Source organism: Mesocricetus auratus, unplaced genomic scaffold (assembly GCF_017639785.1).
Source record: "Mesocricetus auratus isolate SY011 unplaced genomic scaffold, BCM_Maur_2.0 Super-Scaffold_6730, whole genome shotgun sequence".
Classification (NCBI taxonomy): Eukaryota; Metazoa; Chordata; class Mammalia; order Rodentia; family Cricetidae; genus Mesocricetus; species Mesocricetus auratus.
The window spans coordinates 81,543,282-81,562,714 of NW_024429184.1; the positions used below are offsets into that span (position 1 = coordinate 81,543,282).

A 19,433-nucleotide genomic window follows, 5' to 3' on the forward strand; every position below is an offset into this window, starting at 1 on the left:
TGATCTTGGCCATATCATTCAGCTCACTGAACTCTCTTGGGTCACTTTGATAATTAAATGCACCAATAAGAAAGCAACCCTGGGCACATCCAAAGTTCTCAATAAATGCTATCATTCGATGAGTTATTTTCTAGACTGTTATCTCCCCGGGATCAGCTGTGTGGAAAAAGCTCTGTAGCTACTCAGAGACTTGTTTCACCCTGAGCGGAACTAGAAATAGAAAACTGTGCTAATTAGGGACTGTGCAATCACTGCTTACCTTTCCAAAGCCAGTGAACTCGAAATCTCCAAGAGAGACCTTGCTCCTCAAATATGACTGTGTGTTGGAGTAGTCACAGGGGACACTTAATGATTGATGCCTAGATCCCACTCCAGAGATTCTGATGTCATTGATGTGGCAGGTAGCCCGAACAACAGGATTCTTTTTTTTTTTTTTTTTTTTGTATTCCCAGGTCCTTCTAACCTGTAGCAGGCTTGAGAGTCACTGCCCCACAGATGTCTCACAGTCAGTGAGACAAACGTCTATTTATGGCCTGACAGTTACTGGATCTTCCTAAAAAGAGACATTTTCTGGAAGACTGGCTCATTAAAAATTCATCCCTGTGGTCTAGCAGGCTTGCTCCTTTAAGAGACTGCTGTTAAAGCAGGCTCAAGCCAGTGTGTGTGCACAATGCTGAGTTGCAGGCCAGCCTGGGCTACATGGCAAGACCCTGCCTCGAAAAAGCAAGGGAAGGCCGGGGGAGCTGTTGACTATTGTAGTTCCAGGATTTTAACAGAAAACCTGGGAGGCTCCAGCAGCACAAGCAAGTGGGGAAACTAAGGCTAGAAAAGCCAAACCATGCTTTTGCTCCACCCCTACCTCTGCCTGTGTCTCTAAACATCCCAGCCATTGGCCCACAGGCAGTGGCCAATTGGAAACATTTTTTTTTGAAGGGGGGGTGGGTTGAGACGGTCCTGGCACTAGCTCTTGTAGACCAGGCTACAAGAGATCTGCCTGCCTCTGCCTCCTGAGCGCTGGGATTAAAGGAGTGTGCCATGACCACCCAGCTGGCCTGCTTATTCTAATATATTTTTGAACAAATGAAACATTTTTCCCAGTCTTTGAACTGTAGTAATATTCAGAGTTCTTGATTTGGGCCTTATGAAGAAAAGGCCCAAAGCTGTTACCGTCTCAGAAAACTCTGGTTGAATTAAAAAACAGCCACGGTTCAGTGAAGAGCTTTCTAGAAAGCAGCCCCACGGCCATGCTCCCACTGACATGCTCCCACAGTCATGCCATTTAAGAGCCAGGGGAAGTACATTATGCTAAATGAATCAAGTCACATACCAAGAGACAAATCCTGTGTGATTCCACTTAAGAGGACTATAGAGGCATCAAGCTCACACACGGGAAGAGGAAGATCGATCATGGGGGGTGGGGGGGCAGGTAAAGTGAATAGGGAATTGTTATTTAATGGGGACAGAGTTTCAGTTAAGAACAACCCTGGAGATTAACAATGGTGGTTTGACCACCTTGTGAACATTTTAATAATGCTGAACAGCACCCCTAAAAATTGGTGAAGATGGCGAATTCTTTGGTATGCTTATAACCTACTGCAGTTAAAAGTCATCTTTTAAAATGCTGTTCTACCACCCAGGTGTACTGACATATGTGTAATACCAGCAGTTGTGCCGACACATATGTCTAACCCCAGCACTTGGGAGGTTAAAACAAACCACAAGACCTTGTCTCCAAAAGAAGTGGGGGTGGAGAGATGGCTTGGTGGTTAAGGGCAGGTGAGAAAAATCCCGGTGCTCAAATCTGACTGCATATTGGAATCCACCAGGGACTCAAAATGTCTAAGTCTCACCCTGGAGGTTCCTATGTCACTGATGTGGCAGGTGGCCTGAAGAGCAAGATTTTTTTAAACTCCCCATATGTCTCTAACCTGTAGCAGGTTCGAGAGCCACAAGCAAGAGGACCTGATTTCAGATCCCAGGACCCTAAAAAGAAGCCTGGTGTGGCCACGCACGTGCTTCATCTGACTGAGGCAGTGAGGGAATGAAGAAGTGACAGACATGTGGAGACAAATGACTGAGCTCTCTGGTAGAGAGAGAAACTGCTACACCCTGGAAGTTCAACGTGTTTATTATACAGAGCAGGGAAGCATGGCATTGCACAGGCTGAACAAGGAGGGGTTGGTACATGCAGAGAAAGAAGGGCAGGATTTGTGCTATACAGCTGGACCCAGGAGGCAGGTTTAGCTAATCATAATAGGAGCAGTTTCTATAAGAGAGCAGCCTTGAGGCCATAAACATCTGCAGGGGGCCAGGGAGACCCGGCAGGGCATCTATGGTGGACCTTTTCTGCACACACTGTCAGCATTCACGAGGACCAAAAGACTCTGATCCCTCTGAGCCTCACTCCAAAACAGGGTGGCAGGCTTTGCCATTTTTCCCATGGGACTGAGACTAGGGTTCTCGCCTTGGCCGTACCCATCTCAGCAACCCACATTGACTTACTGGTCTCCCACCTCACGTCTAATGGCTGTTTTTATGCTCTGTGTGTGTGTGTGTGTGTGTGTGTGTGTGTGTGTGTGTGTGTGTGTGTGTGTGTGTGTAATATATATATATATTTGGGGGGGGTTATGAGACAGGGTTTCTCTGTATTGTTTTGGAGGCTGTCGGTCCAGCCTGGCCTCGAACTCACAGAGATCCGCCTGCCTCTGCCTCCCGAGTGCTGGGATTAAAAGCGTGTGCCACCACCGCCCGGCAATATATTTAATCTAGCTTCCACATTTGAGTGGAAATATGCAATATTTTGTTACTCTCCCCTCCTTTAGATCTCCTCCTCCATAGTTTCCCTGTTCTTTCATGTCATATAGATGTGTATTTAAATCTGGATTCCACACAGGAAAGAAATGGTATTTTTCTTTCTGTGACTCCCTTATTTCATTTTACATGATGATTCGTTCATTTTGCTAAAAATGACATGATTTTATTTGTGTGTGTGTGAGAGAGAGAGAGAGAGAGAGAGAGAGAGAGAGAGAGAGAGAGAGAGGGGGGGGCACAGAATGCACAAATGGAAGCCAAAAAACAACCCCCTGTTGTTGTTCCTTAAACACCACCCACTCTGTTGGTTTTGGGTTATTTTCTTTTACCTTTGAGACAGGGTCTTTCACTGGCCTGGAGGTTACTACGTAGGCTAGGTTCTCTGGCCAAAGAGCCCCAAGACTCTGCCTGTCTCCAGCCACCCCAGTGCTGGGAATGCAACTGTGTGGCACCACAGTTTTTATGTGGGTTCTGGGAATTACACTTACGTCCTCATGCCCTTGCATCCAGCACTGCACCATCTGAGCCGTCTCTCCAGCCCTAATTTCATTCTTCTGTATGGCTGAGCATATCACATTTTCTTTATTAGTTTGTCTGTCGGTGGGCATCTAGTCTGGTTCCATCTAGGCTGGCGTCTTGGCAATCGTGAGTAGGGCAACCGTAAACCTGATGTGCGAGCATCTCCAGCTCTGCTCGGATGAGTTTCCTACCCAGGAATGTGCTTGTGCTGTCACTCCTCCTTCCAAAGGTTTCTAGTGTTTTAGACGTATGTTTGAATCACACCTTCAGAAGGCGATGGAAAAAGAGGCTGTAGAGTTCTGCTTAAGCAGGGCCTCTGGGAGCATGCTGCCCTTCTAAATGATCTTTTGATGAGTACCCACAGGAAAGACTTGACCTCTGAAATAGGTCAGGCTGCCACTGTGTTGAGGAAGTCCCCCTAGCCAGTAACCGGTTCCTAGACATGACCGTGGCACACATGAACTCACTGCAGCTGGGGTTACCTCCACAAGACAGGGCCTGACAACATTTTCCACATGTGTGTGATCAGGGCTCATGTTTTCAGTTAGTAGCTGCTGAGAGAGGGAAACATTAGTAAATTGCCGTGCTCCAGTAAATAACCCAACACATGCTCATGTGAGCGACCCTAATTAAGGCCTATGAGTCATTAAAAAAAATAACAAAATTAGACATGAAAAAGTAGGAAGGGGACTTGGAAAAAGAGTAGGGGGATAGGGAATAAAATGAGCAAAATATGATATATGCATGTATGAAGTTATCTACATATTTAAGGAAAACAAGGAAGCAGGGGAGAGGAGCAGCAATATAGATCAGTGAGTCTAGGTGCTTCTGTCAAGTCTGGTTACTTGAGTTCAGTCTCTGGAACCTACACAGTAGGAGAGAACGGACACCCCAAAGTTACACTTTAAGTAGTTTTAAAGAGAAAGTATCCGGAGATTTGTTGGCCCAAGAGAGACCCCACCCACCCACCCAAAGGCAGGCATTAGGATCAGTTTGTGTCTTTGAGAAATGGGATCTGCATTTAGTCAGTCATGGTCTCCAGGTGATTTGGATGTACCCCAGAGCCTGGGAAACCATGCTTCAGGACACCCACTGAAAGTACAGTATTGGCACACATCTTCTTAAGGCTGTCCATTCTGTGTTTGGATTCTCTACCTGTCCCAGGAGCCCAATGCCCACATGGACAGCCACTGCAGTAGAGCCCCTCTTCGGGTTACCAGCTGGACTGAATCCTAGCTCTGCCACTTGCAGCCTGTGTGACTTGTCCTTTATGCGCCTGTTTCCCTCCTGAGAAGACTGTTAGGAGAGACCCTACATCAAAGGGCATTGCAAGGATAGTGAGTTGACCCACATAAAGCAGTTAGGAGTTCGTGGAGTTGGATCCTATTAGCTGGTGGGTCACAGATGTCACACTGAGTGCCAGTCCCCTGCGCACCTCAGACAAGCAGTTCCTCAGATGGCAGCCTTGCCATGTCTGAGTGTGACTCTGGGTCACACATGTGACCATGTATGTCATCGTGCCTTTGGGCCAGGCTTCTGGTTTCCCCAGCCCCCCACAAGGATGGATGAACACAAGCCCTTCAAGGATCACAACATTCCTCATCCACATCTGCCACAGTCCATTGCCCCTCTATCCCCACCCCGCAAGGCTGAGCATTAATTACACTTCTCTCTACTCGGTTTCCCTGGGGTTGGCCCCCGTGTCTCCTCCTAGATTTGCCAGGAACACATGTGTGCCCCCACCCTCCCAAGGAAGTGTGTTCAGGCCTCTCTGGGCTGCTATGCTCCTGAAGTGTAGCCTAACTGTTGCTTATGCCTCTCTCCTTGGTGGCACATGTCTCCAGAGCAGGTCCCCGAGTACAGGTACCAACCAGGTAGGACCTGGGCAGGCTATTTCACCTCCAAGAAGAGTCACATCCAAAGGCTGGGGGTGGAGGTATGGGGAGTGGCTGGGGGGATGACTTGGTGAATAAACTGTTTGCTGGGCAAGTATGAAGACCCAAGTTCAGGTGCCTAGCACTCGTGTAAAAAAAAAAAGTCAGGTTTAGTGGCATGCAGCTGTAAGGCTGGGCAGGTGGATACCAGGGTCTCATGGCCAGATGGCCTAGCACACTTGGTGAGTTTTGGGTTCACTTAAAAACCCTACCTCAGAAAAGAAAAGGAAAAGGAAGAGGAAGACACCCGACATCGACCACTTACACACACACACACACACACACACACACACACACACGCACGCACGCACGCGCACGCACGCACGCACGCACAGAGGCTGGGGGAGGATTTCTGAGCTAATTATTATAGAACGCTGACGTGGGGCTGGATACAGCAAATGTCCCATGTCCATATGAACCATGGTTGTTTCCTGTCATCCTCTCCATATTAACCTTTCACCCTTCTTACCACATGATACTCTATGTATCCTCCACTGGGAACTGACCCATGTTGGGTTCCCAAAATGCGTTCTGGAAACTTCTAGTTGAGAAAGAAAGGCCATTAGAACCCCTTACATCCTGGCCTGGTAATGGTGACCACATTGAACATACCCTCAGGAGGGGAGGAGAAGCAACCCTTCCTACCCTACTCTACGTTCATACGTCTGCACACATGCGTGCACGGGCACACACAGTGGGGGTGGCTGAGGTTTCATTGGTGGAGAAGGCCATCCTCCTCACACCTGTAAAGGATTAGTGGCCATCTAGTCATTAAAGGATTTGTTAGGCTAGACCAGGGGAAACATGGTACAGGTAGACCTGGTACCCACCTTCCCAGTGTAGCTTGCTGGTGTAGTGACAGCCCCTGCTGCCATAGTGATATGGATCTAGGCTATTCTGAGTCCCCATGCAGGCAGCAGGGAGGGCTGCCCCCTGCTCCCCGTGGGAAGGGAACACTCAGGGCTTTAATTATACCTTCTGTCTGGATTAACTGGGGCCACAACCACATTCTGTACAGGGCAGCTGCTGTTAGATTACTTCCCAAACCCTTTTAAAGCTGTTGAAAGCAAAACCTTCTAAGGATTCTATATACTCAAAGGGACAGCAAAATAGCCTGGTGAGAACAGCTGCAGGACAGACTGTATCCAGCTACCATTGTGTCTCCAGAGTCCTTCTTGGCCACCAAAGGAAGGGAGAGCAGCAGGCGAGACAACCGGCAGCATCCCCGGCCCTGGCTCCTGCACACTGGGAGGGGGCCAGGGAGTGTGCCCGAGTGTGGGCTGCTTGTCCTCTCAGAGCGGCGATGCTTCTTCACTCTCACGGCATCCGGGGCCCGGCCTGGTCCCGGTCTGTGACTCCTGTTTGCAGACAGTGCCCACCTGTGCGCTCTGCGGGAGCCTCTCACCCCTTCGGCATTCTCAGTGCGCACACCCTGTCCTAGAAGACACCTCTGAGACCCCAGGACAGGCTTCATACAGATGGAGCGAGCCACAGGCAGACTAGAAAGGCCGGTAGAGGACCTCACTGTCTGCCCTGCTGAAAAATCCAGTCCCGTGCCTACATATTTGTGGGATTTCTCCTAGAAAAGTCTGAATGCCGCTCCACCCACTCAAAGACCCCTCGTATGGATTCAAATCACCAGTTTAGCGTCATGGACCACTCCCCACCCCCGCCACAGACTTCCACCAATCAGCTCCCTAGAGTTTAGCCAGCCAGGATTCTCTGGCCCCAGTGTTCAACCCCTAGACCCAGGAGTGGAAGCCTGTTTGTCCCGGTCTTGAGTTAGCCTCCTGTTTGTCCCAGGCCTTCTCTTGGTACAAGGCTTAGAAGATGTGGTGACTTCCCAAATCCTCCAATGCCCAGTAGCTTCTCATTGCACCCCAATTTCTTTTTTTTCCTTTTTTTGGGGGGAAAGACCTTGGGGAACCAGCATCCATAAGGAAATAACTGTAGGCTGGGCGTTGGTGGCGCATGCCTTTAATCCCAGCACTTGGAAGGCAGAGGCAGGTGGATCTCTGTGAGTTTGAGACCAGCCTGGTCTGCTGAGCGAGTTCCAGGACAGGCTCCAAAACAATACAGAGAAACCCTGTCTCAAACAACAAAAAAGGAAATAACTGTAGTTATCACTAATTGAGTTGTTGGTTTTCATTGGAAGGTAAGGAAGTATATTAACTTGTACCACATCTAGTCCAAAACTGTGGCCTACAAGCAGTCTTGTTGTGTAAATGAACAGGTGTTTCAGAAGGAAGCTGTGTCCACAGTTTTCTCCAGTCCTAGACCCTATGGTGAGGTAGATTACTTCAGAACATTCTATTCAATATAAGACTGCTTATTGATGTCTCGATGAAAACTTGAAGCCACCTGTCAGTTCCACCCTCTGGCTAGAAAACAAAGCCAAGCCATTTGTCCTCTGTAACCCAGCCACACAGAAGTGAAGAACTGCTCCGGATGCTTTGGCTTGTCCCATTATTTTTTTTATATATAGTCACAGAAAGCTGTTATACACATGGCAAGAGTGAGCCTCTGATGCCCCCTTCTAAGTGAAGAGAGTCAGATTCAGAAGGCTAGAAACTTGTTTCATTTATGCGGTATTGTATTTGGAGTAAAGCCAGGAGACGGCTAGTACCTGGTACACACTTGTAACCTCAGCACTCAGGAGGCAGAAGCAGAACCTCTGACTACTACTTGGGTTCACCAGACAAATACAATCCCATTGTTTTGTAATGACAGTTGATGGCAGCAATGAACTTGAGCATGACTTCTATTGACCTATCTCTTTACCATGGTGAATAGACTTGGTCATATAAAGGGTTATGGAAAACTATTCCTTCCAAAACAATTATGCCCTGGATCCTTCCTTGCCTCCCACAAAGAAGAATCCCAGGACCTTATAAGGTCCCCACACCTATGGTCTAGAGAACAGGAACAAGGACGGGAGGAATTATGAAAGGGGTTCCAATCCTCTCTGGGAGGGGAAGCCAAGAGGGATGGAGGGACCGTACCTGCAAATCTCCAGCTGATAATATAGGGGGCTTTATCTTCTAGGGTTATCTGTCAGAAGGATTGGTGACAAAGTGGTACCGTTCTCCACGACTGCTCCTGTCCCCCAACAACTACACAAAAGCCATCGATATGTGGGCAGCCGGCTGCATCCTAGCTGAGATGCTCACGGGGAAAATGCTCTTCGCTGGTAAGTTGCTAACCAAGGCCCCATGCTTCCTCCTCAATGTTACTCAGACTGTGTACGAAATACTCACCGAGCCCCAAACTTGCTAATCTTTGGCTGAAATGACTTCTTTGCTTTTTATAATACTTCCTGTGGACAGTATTATAATTTCATACAAAAATTATAAAAACTCAAATTAACTTTGTAAGCACAGGACTTTTGCAATTGACTAACCACTTTGCTATGATCTGAGGCTACCACCTCAGTTTAGTACTTGAAGAAATGGGGATAAGGGGAAATGGTCTGTGGAGTTTGTCCTCTTATGAGAGTTCCCTCACCCCTTATACCATGTGAAGATATAGCAGGAATGAACCATTTATGAGAAGCAAGCCCTTAACTCATCACTAAATCTGCCAGTGCCTTGACTTGGGATATCTCAGCCTCCAGGACTTCAAGAAATAAATGTTTCTAATCCATTCCATCTAAGTGTTTTGTTATAGCAGCTCAAGTGAACTAAAATACACTTGTACTCCAGCACCTTCAAACTAAGTGCTGAAAACAACCACCCAGTATTTTCAGGCTCTTCCTCCTCATTCTCTTGACACCCTGTGCCCCATCCTGTAGCTCCACCAAGTAACACATTGCTTCCCTCATCTATCAAGACTTTCCTCACCTTGACACAAAATAAAGAAACCCATCTTGCTGGGCATTGGTGGCAAATGCCTTTAATCCCAGCACTTGGAAGGCAAAAAGCAGATCTCTGTGAGTTTGAGGCCAGCCTGGTCTACAGAGCAAGTTCCAGGACAGCCTCCAAAACAATACAGAGAAACCCTGTCTGTAAAAAAACAAAACAAAAAAAGAAACCCATCTCTGCTTGGAAAACGCCCACTCAAGCCTTATTTATGCTCTTGTCCTCATGATGGCTTTAATGCCCCGGGCAGTCCTCCATCCCTCCTGGTGCTCCCACAGCATTCCATCCTCATCCCTGTTCCCAATCCTTGCCTGGAGGAGCATTTGCTGTCTCTACTTACTCCTCACCCCTCTAGCTCATTAGTCATTTTGCGTTGTTGTGACAAGGACCCAATACAAACAACCGAAAAGGAAGGCAGGCTTAGCTTTGACTCAGTTTCAGAGGTGTCAGTTACTGCTCAGCTGGTTGTAATCATTCAGACCTGTGGGGGGGGGCATTCAGAAATAAAATATACCCTTCAAATGCATACCCACAGTGAGCTACTTCCTCCTAAATAGCACCCACATCCTGCTCCAGCTTTTCAGTGCATGAAACTGCTGAAGACCCAATGGCCTCTGAATAGTGACCAGGGGAGCTCTATGCACCCCACCCACAGGCCTGACTCTTCTTAATCCAGCAGAACCCATTTTACCCTCATCCTGTCATGCTGGTTAGTAGCAACTGTCCCCCACTCCTCCAGACTCAGCCTTGGGTGGACAGCCTCTACCTCCCTCTCTGGACCAGGTCTCCAGACCCGCTTCTCAGTCTGTTTCCTCTGTCTTGGATCCCTCAACCTCCCCTAGTTCCCACCCGTTGGCCCCATCCCTCTGGCTAGCGTGTTGAAGAGCCAGGCAATGCATAGCTGACCTCCATATGCTCAGGCAGACAGTGACAGCCAGAGCTTCAGTACAAGGGAGGTAGGAAAACCAGCAGCTAGTAAGGTTGTCTCTGACCCCAAGGACACATCAGAAGAGATGGAAGAAGGGTCACAACAGCAGCACCTGCTCCCCATTTTCAATGGCTCCTTAGTAAACTCAGTGTGCTAATGGGCTTCACCCAAGTGATCACCAAAGATCACCAGGGATGATTAGGGCATCGGTCTTCCACATGGATTTTTGCCATTGGCTTCTCTGAGAAATTCACACCCCCCCAGCTCTAGAAAACAGTGGAAGCCAGGGTTTATCATACATTAGCCATGAACTGTACCCCTGGTGTGCCAACAGGATGGCTTCCTTTTACCAGTCATTCCAAGTGTCTGAAGTCATCCTCCTCCTCCAAGGTGTGGCAAGAAAGATGATGGGCAGCCCGGTCTGCCTGACTCCCGGGTCCCTGCCCTTTGCCTCACTGCATAGATCATGAGACACCACTCACTGCCGCTGGTACGTCACAGTTGCTCCCTAACAGGAGCTCACAAATGAATAGGAAGAGTTCCCTGCCAGCTCAGCCCTTACTGAGGAGGTGACTCCAAAGCCCGGGGCTGTATGTGACTGGTCTCTGTGTCACAGAGGAGAGGAGTCGGGGTGTAAAGAGCAAGGTGCCAGCATCTGTCTTTGACTTGATCATCGCTGACCTAGAGTGCTCATCCGGAGAAAACAGCCTGCAAGAGGCTCCTGGAGCCCCTTGTCTGACAGGGAGCGGGCCAAGGCATGTCTTTAAGGGAATTCCCAAAGCTGTATAGCTAGTGTTAGATGAGCCACTAGAGTACGACACTCCTTTTAAGCCATCAGCTTCTGGAAGACTGGGATTCTGCAGAAGCCAGTGGACAGAGAAGGGCTCCCTGTGCAAGTGCGTAGCTGGAGAGGCCTTTCCAGGAGAGATGGGTGACTGGGGGTTCAGTCTGGCAGAGAGGAGTGCAAGCAGTCTGAGAAAAGGGGATGGAGGGCAGAGCAGCCCCGCAGCAGGGAGAATTCACACATCCAGCATGATGCCTGGTAGAGAAGTTACCTGTCCTAGTTAGCATCCTGTTGCTGTGAAGAGACACCATGACCAAGGCAGCTTACAAAAGAAAGCATGTACCTGGAGGCTTGCTCACAGCTTCAGAAGGCAAGTCAGTGATCAGCACAGTGGGAAGCAGACAGGCATGGTGCTAGAGCAGTAGCTGAGAGCTTTACATCCTGATCTGTAGGCAGCAGGTAGAGACACACACCTCCAACAAGGCCACGCCTCCTAATCATTTCCAAAACAGCTCCACTCCCTGGTGACTAAATATTCAAATGTGGGGATGGACTATGGGGACCATTCTTCAAACCATCACTGTACTCGATCCATAACTACTGAATGAGTGAATGGATGAATGATGCTTGTCTCTATCTTCCCCCACCACGTCTCCTTCAGGCCTGGCAGAAGCCATCTTCCTCCCTGTGCCCACATAGGAAACGTGTTCAAAGCATCTTCCAAACCCAACCAGTTGTTCCCTATTTTCTGAGTGGGAGCCTCCTGTGGAAGCTCCTTGTACTTGTTCCTTCCTTCCTCAGCCTAGTAGAGTATACAAAGCAGTAGCCTGGCCATCCCCATCTTCAGCTGCCTTGGGCCACATGCTAGCAGAATAGACTGCCTCAGACAGAACTTCCCCAATTACTGACTGTGACAGGACACTTGACAGAAACCCCTCAGTGAAGCAGAAATTTGTGTTGGATTTTGTGTCACAACGGGGAAGGCTTGGTGGCCGAAGTGACCTGGTCAGTGGCAGAGGGAACTTTATTGCGGTTGTTTCACATCTCAGTGGTGAACAGACACCAGAGAACTCGGGTTAGAAGCAGGGCTCTTAACCGCAAGCACTTCCCCCACTGGCCTGTGTCAGCCAAATAATCCCTGTATCCCCAAAGCCTACAGTCTCCCAAAATAGTACTGCCCACCAGGGTCCAAATCTTCAAATACGTGAGTCCTTGAGGGCCATTTCATGTTCAACCATAAGAAATCCCTGCTTTTTACATTTAGCAAAGCCAATCCCCAAAGACAGCAAGCGCTCTGCTCTGCAATGGCCACACAGCTAATTCAGCGGTAGAGTGACTATTAGAACCCAGGTCCCTCGGCTCTGAGCCTAGTGCTGCCTGCTGCCCCTTGGTGGTCCCTGTCCAGCCAGCTGGAGCTTCTCCGGAGCATCCACATATGCAGCCGTCCAGGGAAACAACTTATCCGTGTGGCATTTGCCTCCCCAGGAGCCCATGAGCTGGAGCAGATGCAGCTCATCCTAGAGACCATCCCCGTGGTCCGGGAGGAAGACAAGGAGGAGCTGCTCAAGGTGATGCCGACCTTCGTCAACAGTACCTGGGAGGTGAAGAGGCCACTGCGCAAGCTGCTCCCTGATGTCAACAGTGAAGGTACCCAAGCTGCACCAGGGCGCCATCCCAGGAGGCTGAGCTCTGGTTTCACCTTTTGGGGCAGGGACTGAGGCTTGTGGGCCTCCATCCAAAGAACAGAACATGGGATTCAGACACCAAGCACCCCTAGCAACTGGCGATTGTCCTAACTACATGCTCAAAAGGTTTCACATTTTAGAACAATTGGGTGTTAAGATTTTGGGTTAGGAGTTCAAAACCAGTAAGGGATATATAAATATTTTTTTAAATATACAAAATATCTGAAATTCAAATGAACATTCAGGTAGCGAACTTGGGATAAAGGGCAGTCAACCTGTGCTCTCAGACTGCAGATTCCTAGCCACGTGGCAGTCCCTGGGGCAGTCACTAGGGTTTCAAGCTCTACTCCCCTCTGTACATCTCCACACTCAGCAGTTTCTCCCAGGGGCTCTTGCCCCTCCCTCCAGAAGTCCTCAACCCAGTCAGTGGGAGTACTGTTTGAATATCCTAGATCCCCATTGCTCTGAGCTGTCCCGGCTGTCTCCAGGAGGATCCCAATGGAACTGAGCGTCTGTGTCTCAAGACTAACCACTAGCTTTGGTCCAGTATTGAAGCTGTGGCCTCAGCTTCCAGGGCGGAGCAGTAAGACTTTCAACACATCACCTTATCCATCTGCAACTCTACTTAGCTCAGTTGCAAAACCACGAAACCACTTTTTGCAGACACAAAGTTAAAAGGCACCGGGGGTTGTTACCTTGCTAACTCTTCTCAGCTTGACAGGGGCAGCACATAATCTTTATGAATGGCTTTGCTCCCTACAGCCATTGACTTTCTGGAGAAGATCCTGACCTTTAACCCCATGGACCGCTTAACAGCTGAGATGGGGTTGCAGCACCCCTACATGAGCCCTTATTCATGTCCCGAGGATGAGCCCACCTCACAACACCCCTTCCGCATCGAAGATGAGATCGATGACATCGTGCTGATGGCTGCCAGCCAGAGCCAGCTCTCCAACTGGGACAGGTGAGTGTCCGAGGCTGCTGTCCAGAGCCACGCCCACTTATGTTCTCACATCCCTTTTGCCTGTGATCCTGTGACCGCCGTTCCCCAGATTGCAATCTGTGTTGGGCACTGTTCCCAGTTAGTTCCTGCCTGCCTTTCTCCTGTGCCCAGCCATTCCCAGTGGGCCAGCTTAGTGCTGCCCATGTGAGACAAGGACTTCCACTCTGCAGAACAAATCCCTCAGCTTTCCTTGATACCCTAAGACCACTAAACACAAGGCTCAGTGCATACAGGGGAAGTGTTAGTGTCTACTGTAGTATTTCCTGAACAACAAACAGGCTGGAACGTTTCTCCTAGAGTATGCTAAGCAACAACTCTGCCACTGAACTGCATCAGTCAAGATTTTGCCCTCAGAAGGCCAAATATGACAATGCAAAGCAAGAAAACAGTGCAGAGTTCACTGGCACAAACAGTTCTCACTTTGCACGTGACTCGCCTCCTGCGAGTGCCCTTGAAGCAGACTGTGTCATTTTTATCGTCCATGAGAGTGTCTCGGCTTAGAGAGGTTAAAGGACAGGCTCCATGTTACACAGCAAACCCACGCAGGGCCGTCCCTACACGGTACCCATGTCCCACACTGCTGAGAGCATCACTTGACTTCGGGATCCTTGACAGGGGCCCGGTACTGGAGAGTAGACTTTTAAGCCATTCCTACAGGAGTCGTAGGATTTCATAGTTCCTCTCCTGTCCTGGCTTTCTCGGATCAGGCACCGGGGCACCGCTATCTGACGCTGCATCAGTACTGCTTGGTTTCGACAAGGCAGTGGAGGGGGTGCTTAGCGGCATCAGCTCCAAGGGGGCTACCTGGGAGCCTCGCTGCCATGGGAATGTGACAGCTGGGTTATGTAAGTGGCAGATAGGCAATTTCTCTTTTTCAGTCGTTTGACAGATGATAGGTTTCAAATTGAGGGGGTCCAACGAGGGGGTAGGGCACTGTTATTTGGGGCAGGGTTTGGTAGCTTCTTGTCAGCAAGTAGCCATTTATTGACTCTTCTGCCAGCCTCATGCTGGGGCTGCTCTAGACTGTGGTTCTTAGACTTGTGCCCCCCCCATGCCACAGAATTCAGGGCATACGATGTTGGATTGGCACCAGGTAAGACTGTAGCAAAATCACTAAGGTCACAGATTGTCAATTCAGGGTAGAACCAAGCCCGACACTCTTGCTCCTGGCCGTCCCCATCACACCTGCCCAAGGGACCAGGAAGATAAAGTCCATGCACTGCTGCAGTGGCCTTCACCTTTGTGGTGTGCTAATTTTCTCGTCTTTGAGGCTGTGGCAATAACACTAAGGCCCCTCAGGATTGCTGCAAAGGCAATAGGGAATGTAGGGTTAGCAGTTGGGGCGCAGTGTATGAATACTGGTGCTTCCTGACTCTTCTGCCTAGAAACCACCACAATTTCAAGGTCATTCGGGGAAAGGGCAGTGCTGTACTCAGAGCCATGCCTACACATTAATGGAATCCTTGGGAGGTAGGAAACTCAAGCCATAGCCAGAGTACCCCCTAATCTCCAGCCACAGTCAGAGTACCCCATAGTCTGTGGGCTGCAGCTGCCTGGCCTTCTCTGGTCTAATTGTCCTGTGTGAGCACCAGGCCACTGGCTCAGGGAGCAACTGGCCAGGAGCTGCCACCTTGTCCGTGTTCCCTGGCAGAAGAAAGGGTTTCAGCTAGAACTGACAGCCAGCCACCTGCCTGCCCATCTGCCCTTCGTTTGCTCTTGGCTATCTGATTCCACTGTCCTTGGCTACAGGGTAGTCATAGGAGGGCAGAATTCCAAGGCTCTTTGGCCTCCCCCGATGATGTCTGTGATCTTTCTGCAAACCCCATCTGCTCTGCTGGGATGTGAGGTGCTACGGGACACCTGTCCAGATCCATCATGGCAGAGGTTATCAGCCTTGGCTACCTCTTAGAATCCGTGGGGAAGTCTCACAAACACGCCCCGGCAGGGCCATCTAGACCTGTTGAACCAGAGCATCAGTGGTGAGCAGCAAGGGATACCTGGTACTTACTTTTAATCCTCCTGTGTGATTTAAACCTGAGTCAGGGTTAGGAAGCACCCATTAGGGCTTGCCCCTCAAAATGTGGTCCAAGGATCAGCAGCAGCCTGCTGGAAACCCAGAATGCCAGGCCCCATGCAGAGGGAGGCAGGCAGGGATCAGGCGATTTGGCTCCCCATCCTTCCTGGGTGGTACCGTCACATCTCCATTTGCACTCTTGCAGGTATCCTGTGAGCCTGTCGTCAGATCTAGAGTGGAGGCCTGACCGGTGCCAGGATGCTAGCGAGGTGCAGCGTGACCCACGTGCTGGCTCTGCACCGCTGGCTGAGGATGTTCAGGTGGACCCACGTAAAGACTCTCAAAGCAGCTCCGAGCGCTTCCTGGAACAGTCACACTCGTCAATGGAGCGTGCCTTCGAGGCCGACTATGGGCGCTCCTGCGACTACAAGGTGGGGTCCCCGTCCTACCTAGATAAGCTGCTGTGGCGCGACAACAAGCCCCACCACTATTCAGAACCCAAGCTCATCCTGGACCTGTCACACTGGAAGCAGGCAGCCAGCACGCCCCCCACAGCTGCAGTAGCAGCAGACCGGATGTCATGTGAGGACGAGCCGGCCAGCCTCTTCCTAGAGATCGCTCAGTGGGTCAAGAGCACGCAAAGTGGCCCTGACCGGGCCAGTCCCCCCCCTGACGCGCCAGAGCACCGCCTCTCTGCCTCGCCCCCAGGACACCCGACACCTGTCGATGGGGGTGCCAGTCCCCAGTTTGACTTAGACGTGTTCATCTCGCGTGCTCTAAAGCTCTGCACCAAACCCGAGGACCTACCGGAAAACAAACTGGGTGACCTCAATGGTGCGTGCATCTCTGAGCACCCTGGCGACCTCGTCCAGACAGAGGCCTTCTCCAAAGAAAGGTGGTGAGCACAGCAGGGGTACAGAAGAACTTCCGGAGCAAGAGGCCACCCAGAAAACCGCACCACTTCCTTGCTCGCCTAGCACTTCCTTCTGCCCCTCTCTGATGCACTGGGGTTAGCAGAACACCCGAGGATCCGGGGAGAGAGAGGAATGTCCATTTCTTAAACTGCCTTAATAACTAGCCTTTAACCTCTGGGAGCGGGATTGAATGGAGCCTGGCTGGGAGCTATCACTTTCCCATCGAAGGGGAGGCCTCTGTTTTGTAAGTGACAGCATGCAGGAAATAAAGTGAGCTCCTACAGCAGTCTATAGCCCTATCAGGGCCAAGGGGGCAGAAGCAGCTTACAGACATAGTTTCTAAACCATGAGACCCACCTAGTTCCAAATGGCCATCTAGGCTCAGAGAAGCTGTGTCTGACTTAGGGCCACAGGCCGAGTGAATGTCAGGGTAATTAAGTCTGAATCCCAGGCTCCTGTCCCCCCAGACCAGTGTCTGACCACAGTATAATGTCTTCCTCTGCTGGGGTCACTCTGGCTTTTTGGTCAGCAAACTTGGTCCCAAGTACTTCTTGCGTCCCTTACCATCTGTCCCATCCAATCCTTTAAGAACAATGTTTCCTGTATTCTGAAACTGGAAACAGTTTCTTTCTCCTAGCCACCGCACACATTTTTATAACTTCCCCAAGTGCTTAAGCGTCCTCACCTGCCGCAGCATGTCTGCATTTGCCCAGACTCAGCACAGTCTGAAGTTGCCGCTTCAGATCAGAGCAGTCCGGGTCTCTGGGTGAGTTCAGTCATCTCCCAGGCCTGTGCCTGTGCCATGCAGCATCCTGCAGCGTGCCCTATGCACTTTCCTGACACAGCCCAGCTGGCATTCCCCAGTGGATGTCACACATGGGTGAGTTGGAAGACAGCAATTCCAAGAATCCCTCTTGTCCAACTCCCCGCATCCCACCCCACCCACATACACACAGCTCTTCTCCAAACCTACTTCAGAACCAAATGTTCTTGGCACAGATTGCTCATTTGTAGGAAAAGCAATAAGGTGTTTTCCATAGAAACAAATGAGTTAGGAGGGAAGGTTCCACAGAGGGCCCATCATCCTTCATTAATGTTGCCCTTGATCCCAAGCATCCATTCAGGGCTAGCCAAGAGTGGACTCTAAAGGAGTGACTGGAGAACTAGTAACCTAACACAGAAAGATAAACTAGGTGTTTAAAGAGGGGTACCAACCTCTAGTGATCTGAAGAGGCAGATATCAACCTGGAGAAACCATGACAAAGAAAGAATTCAAAGTAACCATGCACTCATAGTTTAAGTTAAGATGAACTTAGAATCCAAAGCTCTCTGCAGAAGCCCCGGGATGGGACCACCAACAATACCCCTTTTGTTCCTGAATACTCTGCCACTGCTATCTATCCCTCCCCTCCTCCTGCCCCTGCCAACATCCAAAGATACCCAGAAGTCTAGCTGGTCTGTTGAGAGCGCTCTTTGGAATGTGTTCATCCTCACAACGCAACACCTTAAATCTAACTATGATTTGTGTATTGAATCCTACAAGGCATTAGAAACCTGTATTTTACAACAGAATCAATCACACTGACCAGTTCTGAGTGGAAAATGTGTAAATATGAAGTATTTAGGTTTTACTTTTTAAGAAAATGCAATGCACACCACTCCTCACGTGCCATTTGTCTTCAGAGGGAAAAGCTTTACCGTTTGAGTAAGGGACATGCTGCTGATTGGCCATGAGTTCACAGAGAGATGTTATTACAGGAGAATTGTAATTATTCATGTTCTTAAAATCATCTGTTACATATTGTTAAACTTGATCAGGCTGAGCCAAATAAACTTTTATGGGAACAGATGTATCATGAGTTATCACATGAATTGACATCTGACCCTGTCTTTTACCATGGTTAAGTCATGAGAGTCTTCTTGGCTTTCCCCTGCAGTGTGAAAGCCAATGTCTGGAGAGGTGAATTTAGGGTAGGGGTCAGGAAGGAGAGAGTTTATACCCATGTCATCAGGAAGCGACTACACAATTAACTGCTGCAGCCTGGTGTCCATTCTGTGGATTTCTGCTATCTTGGTGTCCACTCCAAACCTCTGATGGGAGCTGATCCTTCCTTATTGTTATTGGAGGTCTCAGCATCATGAAATTGCAGAGAATAACCTGTCTCAAATAGCCACCTGAGCCACATCCCTCACAAGTACCTGAGGTTGCATCTATCTAAAGCTGATGGCTTCATAATAGCTGTGTCAAAGGATGAGTCCTAGCTTCAACCATTACTCAACAAATGACAGACCACAGTTTCAAATTTTTGTTTCTGTTTGGCTTCTCTGGAAGGCTCTTTGGTTAGAACACACTGCTGTTGAAATGCACCTCTGCCAAGATGAGCAGGCTTGTGAGCCTTTCATCACATTCTCTCCAAACCGTCTGCCCAGTGTACAGCAGTGCCCCTTGCCTGCTGTTTCAGTTAGCGTTCCCAGTCAACTGAAGATAGCTACTGGAAGAGTCCAGAAACCAACGGTTCATTAGTCTTACATTCCACACAATTCTGAAGCACAAAGAAGGCTCACATCGTTCCAACTGGGACCCAAATCAAGAATATTCACTCCACTGATCCTCTTGACCACTTTTGTAACTGTCTTGGTCATGACAGCCACTGTTGTCCTAGTGTTTGTGTATGGGACTGGGTATTACACCGCTTCCGGCAACCACTAGGGATGTCTCCCTTCCTCCTTAGGCGGTGTAAGTGAAGACATCCGGGAGTCAGGACAGGAACCCTTTTGAAGTTTTATTGTTAGAAAAACTTCTATGTCCAGTTTGAAGCCTGAGCTATTAAAATGTTTTAGAATGCAATCAGGATACAAAATAGAGGGAGATGAGCAGCCTGAATAGCACCAAATAAGAACTAAGGGGGAAGGAACCCCAAAAGGAATAGGTCACAATGAAACCTAGCCACATAAGATTTAACACTTCTGAAAGGGCTCCAGGG

The 19,433-nt window shown here is 49.4% G+C and overlaps 1 protein-coding gene across 4 annotated transcripts in view; it reads left to right on the forward strand.

Moving 5' to 3' along the window:
• Positions 1 to 18,298, forward strand: part of Mapk4 (mitogen-activated protein kinase 4) — a 131,232-nt gene extending 112,934 nt beyond the window's left edge. For all 4 annotated transcript variants that reach the window (XM_013118060.3, XM_005076441.4, XM_013118061.3 and 1 more), the window contains exons 3-6: positions 8,310 to 8,454; positions 12,319 to 12,480; positions 13,281 to 13,482; positions 15,741 to 18,298. In XM_013118060.3, the coding sequence (XP_012973514.1) occupies positions 8,310 to 8,454; positions 12,319 to 12,480; positions 13,281 to 13,482; positions 15,741 to 16,437 (1,206 nt within the window). In that variant the 3' untranslated portion in view covers positions 16,438 to 18,298. The remainder of the gene's footprint in view (positions 1 to 8,309; positions 8,455 to 12,318; positions 12,481 to 13,280; positions 13,483 to 15,740) is intronic.
• Positions 18,299 to 19,433: the final 1,135 nt, after the last annotated feature.